The sequence below is a fragment of the Epinephelus fuscoguttatus genome, linkage group LG8, assembly GCF_011397635.1.
Source record: "Epinephelus fuscoguttatus linkage group LG8, E.fuscoguttatus.final_Chr_v1".
NCBI classification, from domain to species: Eukaryota; Metazoa; Chordata; class Actinopteri; order Perciformes; family Serranidae; genus Epinephelus; species Epinephelus fuscoguttatus.
Window position 1 is genome coordinate 2,797,360 of NC_064759.1, and position 10,376 is coordinate 2,807,735.

At 40.8% G+C, this 10,376-nt stretch overlaps 1 protein-coding gene and 1 long non-coding RNA gene across 2 annotated transcripts in view; one reads left to right on the forward strand and one right to left on the reverse strand.

Annotated features, from left to right (window-relative positions):
* The window catches only part of LOC125893012 (uncharacterized), a 51,654-nt gene extending 44,200 nt beyond the window's left edge, over positions 1–7,454 (reverse strand). The window contains exon 1 of the long non-coding RNA XR_007449822.1: positions 7,043–7,454. This is a non-coding gene — a long non-coding RNA (uncharacterized LOC125893012). The remainder of the gene's footprint in view (positions 1–7,042) is intronic.
* Positions 946–6,566, forward strand: si:dkey-11p23.7 (V-set and Ig domain-containing protein). The gene is made up of 3 exons (XM_049583410.1): positions 946–1,021; positions 5,372–5,761; positions 5,886–6,566. Exons 1-3 carry the CDS (start codon positions 967–969, stop codon positions 6,308–6,310), a joined length of 870 nt encoding a protein of 289 aa, XP_049439367.1. The 5' UTR covers positions 946–966; the 3' UTR covers positions 6,311–6,566.
* Positions 7,455–10,376: the final 2,922 nt, after the last annotated feature.

A 10,376-nucleotide genomic window follows, 5' to 3' on the forward strand; every position in this document is an offset into this window, starting at 1 on the left:
GGCCCTCTGCACCAGGAGGAACCCAGGGCCCACTGCACCAGGAAGAACCCAGGACCCGCTGCACCAGGAGGAACCCAGGGCCTTCTGCACCAGGAGGAACCCAGGGCCCTCTGCACCAGGAGGAACCCAGGACCCACTGCACCAGGAGGAACCCAGGGCCCGCTGCACCAGGAGGAACCCAGGGCCCACTGCACCAGGAGGAACCCAGGGCCTTCTGCACCAGGAGGAACCCAGGACCCACTGCACCAGGAGGAACCCAGGGCTCTCTGCACCAGCCTAAGCTCTGACAGTCGCTCTGGGGATTTCATCCTGGTACCTAACAGCAGTCAGGGTACTGTTGGCTATGACATGGACGTCTGTGTCATGCTGGATGATGTCACAGGCAGCATAACGTTCACCACGGCATCTCCAGACTCTTTCACGCCTGTCACATGTGCTCAGTGTGAACCTGCTTTCATCTGTGAAGAGAACGTAGCACCGATGGTGGACCTGCCAGTTCTGGTGTTCTCTGGTGAATGATGGAGCTGCACGGTGCTGGGCTGTGAGCACAGGTCCTTGCGCACCATAGTTTTTTCTGTCTTTCATTTTGAGCCGAGAAACAATTCCATAAAGACCAAACAGTTTTACAGCTACCTCAAAATTTTCACCTCAATTAAAAATGTATTTTGTTCTTGAAGTAAAACCTCTTAAAATGTACAAACTAACCCCACAGGTCTCAGGTGGACTCTGGGTTCATTTTCTGTTCATCTGTTCATTTTACTGGACGCAGACAAACTGATTCTCTAATGACAAAAAATAGACATGAAGGAAGTAGAAACAAGAATGGGAAAAAAACACACAGTGTGTCCGGAGGTACTGAGTCATATGGATGACACACACACACACACACACACACACACACACACACACACACACACACACACACACATTAACACCTTGCTCAGTGGTTTCTTCAGCAGTCTCATCATGGACGTCTGGTGGATCTGGAACACTTTGAGCCTGCTGTTAGCTGTTATAGGAGGTGAGCTGACACACACACACACACACACACACACACACACACACACAGGAACATGTTTTATCTTTAAGGTTTGGATGTTCTTGTTTTAATTATGTAATATCTCAAATATATCTCTGACGTAGAAAGTAAACTCTCTGAACTTATATCAAAGGGTGTGAAATATATTGTTAGATAATTTATAACATAGGCTGTGTAATCAAAGTGTTGTTTTATCACTGACTTCAGATTATTGTATTCAAATGATCAGTTTGCATTGCACCATCAGTGCTTCCTCTCACTGATGGTGACTAAACCTCTGGACCTGTTGAAGCACAGAGGAAACGTTCAGTTTGAGTATTTAATCACATGAATATATATATGTTTATATGTGTATATATACTCTGTGTGTGTGTGTGTGTGTGTGTGTGTGTGTGTACACAGTGTGTGTGTGCAGTGCCTGAAAACCTGAATTAATAGAACTGTAACACGTTGCTTCCATACGGACAAACTGTGTGGTGAGATGGAGACAGAGCTCAGATGTGTTTAAACTGTGGAAAAATGAGACAAAGTCAGATGAGTCATGAGTTCACTGGTGGTGTGTGTGAGAGCAGCCTGAACACTTGACCACTGCGGTAAAGTTCCATGGGGTCATTTCACAGATGTAGTGTGGGTCAGCATGTCCCCACAGAGGGAGGGACACTGATTAAGACACCTGTAATATCCAGCACGTCCTCACTGTGACCTCGTCACATGTCCACATTTGGTCATGGACTTTCCACGTCCACATATGGCGTCCAAGGTACCCTGGGTGTGTTGGTTGTTGACGTTCTGGGACACCATGTCAACTTCAGCCTGTTACATGCATTGTCTGTTTTATGTCAGAATAAACACACTACCTCAGTACAACACTGCAGTTTGACATTTTCTTTCCCTCTACAACAAACACACGTGGTTGGGTTTCGTAAAAGAAGAACAGAAGAGCAGAGTTTGGCTTTACAGTCTTACAGGAAGTGAACACTGGCCTCTTGGGTGGAAGTCTGTGGTTGTTGGATCCATCCACCACAAACTCCCACCCGCCGTACTCGGACTCTGCTGACTTAAAGGGATAGTGCACCCAAAACTGAAAATTCAGCCATTATCTACTCACCCATATGTCGAGGGAGGCTCAGGTGAAGTTTTAGAGTCCTCACATCACTTGCAGAGATCCAAGGGGAGAGGAGGTAGCAACACAACTCCACCTAATGGAGGCTGACGGCGCCCCAGATTCAAACGTCCAAAAACACATCATTGAAACCACAAAATATCTCCATACTGCTCGTCCGTAGTGATCCAAGTGTCCTGAAGCCCCGACATAAAAAGTTGTTTGGAAAAACCTCATTTGAACTCTGTTTTTAGCCTCATTGTAGCCTGGACGAGCAGTATGGAGATATTTTGTGGTTTCAATTATGTGTTTTTGGACGTTTGAATCTGGGGCGCCGTCTATGGGGTGCCGTTTGTAAAGTGTCTCACGCTGAAAATAACATCAACATTTTGCCATTTTACATTTTAGCTTCAAACAATGTTCAAAAAAGTGTTGTGAATTTTTTAACGTCACCTTTTACCACATTTACAGCAATATTTGTTAACTTAGAAATATATTAAATAGTTAAATCTAAATATTAAATGTGGCACCTAAATGTTAAATGTTAAATCTAAATATTAAATCTAAATCTAAATCTAAATGTTAAATCTAAATATTGAATCTAAATCTAAATGCTAAATCTAAATGCTAAATATAAATCTAAATGTTAAATGTTAAATCTAAATGTTCTGGGTGAAACTAAATATTTAGCTAATATGCAAATTCACACTGCCGGTCACCAGAAGTACCAAAATAAAAGCTCGAGATGGTCGAGATGGATTTAAGTGTTAAATCTAAATATTAAATCTAAATCTAAATGCTGAATCAAAATCTAAATATTAAATCTAAATTTAAATGTTAAGTCTAAATCTAAATTTAAAGGTTAAATCTAAATATTAAATGTAAATCTAAATTTAAATGTTAAATTTAAATGTTAAATCTAAATCTAAATGTTGAATCTAAATATTGAATCCAAATGTTAAATCTAAATATTAAATCTAAATCTAAATGTTAAATTTAAATGCTAAATCTAAATTTAAATCTAAATCTAAATGTTAAATCTAAATATTGAATATAAATCTAAATGCTGAATCAAAATCTAAATATTAAATCTAAATTTAAATGTTAAGTCTAAATCTAAATTTAAAGGTTAAACCTAAATATTAAATCTAAATCTAAATGCTGAATCAAAATCTAAATATTAAATCTAAATTTAAATGTTAAGTCTAAATCTAAATTTAAAGGTTAAATCTAAATATTAAATGTAAATCTAAATTTAAATGTTAAATTTAAATGTTAAATCTAAATCTAAATGTTGAATCTAAATATTGAATCCAAATGTTATATCTAAATATTAAATCTAAATCTAAATGTTAAATTTAAATGCTAAATCTAAATTTAAATCTAAATCTAAATGTTAAATCTAAATATTGAATCTAAATCTAAATGCTAAATCTAAATCTAAATGTTAAATCTAAATGCTAAATCTAAATTTAAACATTAAACCTAAATGTTAAATCTAAATCTATATCTAAATTTAAATGTTAAATCTAAATATTAAATCTAAATCTAAATGCTAAATCTAAATCTAAATATTAAATCTAAATTTAAATGTTAAGTCTAAATCTAAATTTAAATGTTAAAACTAAATATTAAATCTAAATCTAAATTTAAATGTTAAATCTAAATTCTAAATCTAAATATAAACCTAAATTCTAAATCTAAATGTTAAATCTAAACATTAAATCTAAATCTAAGTACCAAAATAAAAGCTTGAGATGGTCAGACTGTGTTTATAGAATCAAATAACGAATTAAAACCAACTTATCGGGGGAAATGAACACTTGAACATACATTAGCGTGATAATAACTACCTAAAAATAACAAGAAACATGTTTGGAGAAATTTTATTTGATGTGTACTTTGAGTTGTTAGTGTCCCTTCGGAGGGAATCACCTTGTTGTTTACAAATACTTCCGGGTAGAAAACCAGCGGAGTTTAGCAACAAATATATATATATATATATATATAAATATCATATCACATTTATCATGTCACTATATCACCGTTTAGACTAATCTGATGTTTATAAAGTCTACAACCACAGTGATTGAACAAACATTAATATTTCTGTGTGCACATTTTGTAAATAATAACATGGTTATCGTAGATTATTTTAAATTGTTATTTGATTCTATAAACACAGTCTGACCATCTCAAGCTTTTATTTTGGTACTTCCGGTGACCGGCAGTGTGAATTTGCATATTAGCTAAATATTTAGTTTCACCCAGAACATTTAGATTTAACATTTAACATTTAGATTTATATTTAGCATTTATATTTAGCATTTAGATTTAGATTCAATATTTAGATTTAACATTTAGATTTAGTTTTAGATTTAATATTTAGATTTAACATTTAACATTTAGGTGCCACATTTAATATTTAGATTTAACTATTTAATATATTTCTAAGTTAACAAATATTGCTGTAAATGTGGTAAAAGGTGACGTTAAAAAATTCACAACACTTTTTTGAACATTGTTTGAAGCTAAATGTGGCAAAATGTTGATGTTATTTTCAGCGTGAGACACTTTACAAACGGCACCCCATAGCTCTCAGCCTCCATTAGGTGGAGTTGTGTTGCTACCTCCTCTCCCCTTGGATCTCTGCAAGTGATGTGAGGACTCTAAAACTTCACCTGAGCCTCCCTCGGCATATGGGTGAGTAGATAATGGCTGAATTTTCATCTTTGGGTGCACTATCCTTTTAACTGTGGTTGTTGTCCCGCCACATTTCTCCCGATGCACCGGTGCTGTTAAACATTAACAGCAACCAGCTATGTATCATGCCGACGTGAAAGGACAGCTTTTTCGTCAGTGTCTGACGCTGAAGCTAAGTGCTGGTTTCTGAGGACTTTAGAGTGAGACCAGGTTGCTAATGCAGTGATGTCTCAGGAAAAAAAACAAATGTGTTTCCTCTGGTGAAAACACAGCGAGAGGTCGTTAAAAAACAGCCAAGTCTGATGGCTAACAAAGATGCAGCAATGACTAAATATAAACTGTTTGTAGCCTGGCAGGCATCACTGCATCACTTCAGAAACGTTGATATGATAGAGGTTCGCAGAAACATTTTCTATAGCGACTGAGCCGATGCATGTATGTGTGGGGAGGCATCATACGCAGGCTCTCAAGTTATTTTTCTTGTTGAGTTGTGACATTAAACCATAGATTTTCCTCCCCCTCTCCAGTGGCCCTCAGCGGAGATGACGGCTGGTCCATGAACGTGCAGTCGGAGGTCCGAGCCATGGAGGGCTACCCGGTGGTGCTGCCCTGCACGTTTAGCCACCCTCAGCACTCCCAGCATTCCTCCCTGCAGGTGCTGTGGCGTCTGGGCCACGGTCAGAGCGCCACTGTCTTGTACCGCTGCACCAGCCGGCTCGGGGCCCCCACCTGCGACCCGGGGCCCCAGCAGGACCAGCGCTACAGACTGGAGGGCAACCCAAGGGAACACGACCTGTCACTGCGGATCAACAGCGCCAACCTGCAGGACAGCGGACGCTACTACTGCCGGGTGGAGGTTCAGGGACGTGAACACATCAGCTTTGAGGACAAGATGGGGACCAGGCTGAGAGTGGAGGGTACGTTCATGCAGACCTAAAGCTACGTTAACACTGAGACATCATGTGCATGTTGGGGATTAAAACTCTGTCTGATGTTACAAAGTCTAAATGCAGATGTATTCGTCCTCCCGTCTGTCTGCAGCTCCTCCAAAGATCCTGGCGCTGTCGGTGGAGGGCAGTGAGCAGTCTGGGTACAGAGCCCTGTGTCGGGTCCAGGGCTCCCCGCTGCCAGACGTCCAGTGGCTCGGCCCGGACGACCTGCTGGAGGGTGTGGCGGTCGGTCCGCTGGGTCAGGGCTCCGCTGCTCTCTACCACACCGTCAGCCAGCTGAGAGACGTGGAGCCGGGCCAGCAGTACACCTGCAGCGCCTCCAACCCGCTGGGCAAAGAGCAGGCCACCTTGTACGTCCTGCCCCCCCGACCCCCGCTGTACATGAGCGGGGCCTCGCCTCCACTCCTGCTCCTCCTGTCAGTGTCTCTCGGGGCCAAGGTCCTCCTGCTGGTGGGGATGGGGGTCTGGATGGTGCAGGGAGGAGCTCTGCAGGGAGTCAGCTGCTGGTGGAAATAACCTGCACTGAAATAAACTAATGTATATACTTTATGTAACACTGACGCCCCTTACTTGGCATTTATAAGCGTTTAATAGATATTTATAAACTGTCAATCACTGTTTATTAATGTGTTTGCAAAAGCTATAACCCGTCATGTGGACAGCCGTAAGTGGAGGCCTTTGCAGCAGGTTGAACAGTTTCCTGGACAGATCTGTATAATGTACTGAATTAATGTCCTTGAAATAAATGCTCAATTTAAAATGAGCAAATACTTGTTCTCTATCAATTTCTTATTAGACATTTTGTTTCGTATGTCATTTAATTCAACAACCTCAACATGATTAAAAATGATTCTGTAAATTAAAGTGTTATGATTTGTCTCCGCCAAACCCTTTCAGTCCAGCACCTTTGGAACCAGCAGTAACCCTTCAGACATGGTACCTAGACCCTCGGTCTGTTCAGACAGTCCTCTTAAATGTGGGCGGGGTTGTTGTCACTCACTGCTCCGTCCAGCACTCGCTGTATTTCCTCATCAGCGGTGACACAGATGGAAGTCTGCACCTGGTTTATCGTCCACAGAACGAAGCTGCACGCCCACATTTTCACAACAAAATAGAACAGGCTGCAGTGAGAGTCTCTCTCCATGGGATATTTCAAAATAGCAGCTTTGTGCATTTAGTCCTTCTCAGGCAAGCTCAGGGGTTTAGTGTTGCTGTAGCCCACAGGAAGTGAGGATTAGAATATATGACCTTCACATAATCCGCTCCAAATGAATCTATATTTTTAAAGTCATTACTAAAAGTGTGTGTCATATAAAAACTAAAGTGATGCTCAAAGTTGTCACAGTGAAATTTAAGGTGTGCTGATGGATTCACGTCATCAACTCATGCATTGAGTAACATTACAAGTTAACGTTCCACCTTAAAAGTTGCCGGCAGTCGGCCCAGTGAATGAAGTGATTTTTTTCTCTTTCATTTTATAGTTGTAGTTTACTGATGTATGAACAGAGGTTACATAAAACCAGAGTGAGCGTCCTCTACTGACCAATCAGACTGCAGGGTTTCTAGCTCCACCTTTTAGTACCAGATCTGTGTGCTAGGTACCCCAACAGAGGGGGGACCAAACATGGGGACGCTAAGGAACGCTTCTGTTGGGACCATCCACAACTTTCACTGTGGAGACAGAAACAAACTGAACTGCTCGGTGGAAACGAGGCTTAGCTGATGTTGTTGGAATACATCCGATAAGTAAGAGCTCGAGTTAGAAAAACAAACAGGACGTAAATTCAGAGCACTCTTGAAATGTATTGTTAATATATCATTATCCAGAGCACCGCACTGGAGTGACGGAGCAGCAGAGCGCTGAGCAGAGTGAATGTGTGATTAAATTAACTGTTCGTTAAGTCGTGTAGACATGGGACGCTCCCTTTATCTAACAGCTCTCTCATTTTAGTGTCAAGCGTCAGACTGAATTCACAAACACACCATAAGTCAGTCCATCAGTGATTCTCAAATTCAAGGATGGTCCCTCAGTAGGAAGGGTCCTAGTCAGGTCCTACAGAGGCTAGGTAGGATTCCTTCCTAGCATTCAGTGAACACACATGGGAATAGGCTAGCAAGTGTCCAGGTGTGTGTCACTGAAGAGGCCTTCAGTTCTGGAAAATTGTGCACATACCCACATGCATTCTTGAAAATTCTCTAAAGGAAAAACTCAGTCCTCAGTAGAATTTGAAGGATCGTTCTGAAGGATTCGATGACGTAGCCTCCTTGAAGGCTACGCTTCTCTTTTCTTTGAGAAGCACCACGTGTCCCTTCCTTCTGGGCCAGATCTTCTCCTCCTTATTGTGAGTTCCAGCAGTTTAGCTCAGTCTTCCGAGTGTGTGTGTTTAGACTTTTGCTCCCCACATCTGCCTGTTGATTTGGATATTTGCCCGTTGGACTGTGCTGATTAAAACCCCTGAACATTATCCTGTGTGTGTCTGCTTTGTGGGTCTGTCATAAGTTTGTGCCTGATAGCAAGACCTGGCACAGAAGCAAGGGAAGACACGGACTAGATACACTAGGAGAGGGAAGATGAGAGAGACAAGTGCAACACATGAGGGCGGGAAACTTGACAGGAAGTGGAAGAGGTAAGTGACCAAAATAAGATAGGAAATTTTGGGGGCAATATGGAAAACAACCGAACATGACCTAATGTGTCAGGACAGGATGTGACTACATATGATAAAGATGTGATATTTGTCAAATAGCAGTTTGGTTGATGTGGTTTCTACCATGAAACACTGAAATCATCTGTATGTTTAACAAAAGCAGAACGGAGCAGCTTAAAAAGTTGAAATAGGTTGTTTCACATTTGTTTTTTTAAATTATTAATATCATCTTCACACTGACACATTGTGGGTTCTTTATTCCTGATTTTACTGTTTATTATTATCAATAATGTCGTATTTAAATATTTGTTGATCATGTGTGAAATAAAAACCAACAGCAGTCCAGTTTCATATATTATGTTAGATTTAATAAAACTGTTACAGATTAAATTAAGTTTATTAAGACACAAAAATGAAGCAGATTATGTCCTTTAACCAATCAGATCACAAACTCAGTCAGTTATTAATAATCTGATACATACAGAGCTAAAAAGCAGCTCAATAAGTAAATATTCAATCAAACCACAATCTGACATTTATTTTACCATATGAAATATTATTACACCATATTAATTTGTAATGTGTCGTAAAACAGCAAAACAAAGACAAAAACTGTACCATTAAATATAAGCTGAGATAGCCACAGCTAGCTTTAGCCCAGCTGTTTCCTGTGACTGAAAAAACTATTTGGTTAATCCGACAGTATCCAGAGCCTGAAAAGCAAATGTTCTTTATCAGTCAGGCTCCAGACTTTACAGTTTGCATTCAAGAAATTCTGCTTAACTTTTTTGAAAATCTACATTGTATATATTCCGTGTTGGCTGTACTTGGTGGGAAAGTCGGGAGCTTAAACCTGGTGTTGTATTTTTCAGGACACAGACAAACCTCATCAAACTACATGACTGACAAAACCAGCTGAAGGTGTGACACTCAGGTTCATGAACATTTCTGAAAAACCTTTTCCTTCGTCTGTGGAAATCTTTCAACTATCAACACAGATTTAATCTAAACTGTAACATTACTGGAATAACTTTTATGATTCTGATAATATTAATTATAGTAGGACATGGCTCCTACAGAATGGGTCATGGGTGCCTGTTTTTCGATGAGTTTTATCCGTGTTTTCCGTCTTGGTAACCGTCGTCAAATTGTTTAACCATCGATGGGTAAGAGGACGGGTTCTTTGTAGCAGACAGGATGGGCGGCTTTGCAGCAGTCCTCGTCACTCCAGCCAAAGCCCTCACCTTGTTTCAGACTCATGATAGCACACTGGCCATCATGCACTGTGCCGGGCTCCCCCTCCCCCCAGTTGGTGTTGCTGACCGCAGCCTTGTTCAACCAGTACCATTCCCCAGACTGGGAGCTCCGACGCAGGCCGATCCACACCACCTGCACGCTGCTATTCTTGGCCAGCAGGATTTTTTCGTAGAGTTGTCTCTGGAGTTGGGCCTCAGGGAAGCTGACCAGTTCCAGTCCGTTGTCTCTGCAGTACTTCAGGGATTCTCGCCAGCCGTTTGCCACTTCTCCGATTTTCAAGACCCCAGGAGACAAGACGCAACCCCTGAAATCTGTTGGGGCGTTCAGACGAAACATGACAGAGACAGAAATTAGACGTCACCTTTAATCAGAACATTAACATGTTTGCATGTTAGTCATTTACAAAAATCAGTCGGTGGTTTCTTTTGTGCGTCATTCTGTGGAGGCCTGCTTGCAATAGCTTAGCAACAGAGCTGTAACAGTTCTGTACTTGTGCCGAGCCATCACAGTCCGGGGGTCATGGTCCCAGAGGCAGGAGGCCCCGATTACACAGAAAGTGTTTCCCAGGTTGCAAAAGTGCACTGCCTTTTTTTTTAATTGAAAAAAGAAATTGGTTAAAAAAAAAAAGCTTTCTGCACCTTTTTAGTGTTGCCAGGCAACCACCCCATCATTTCGTT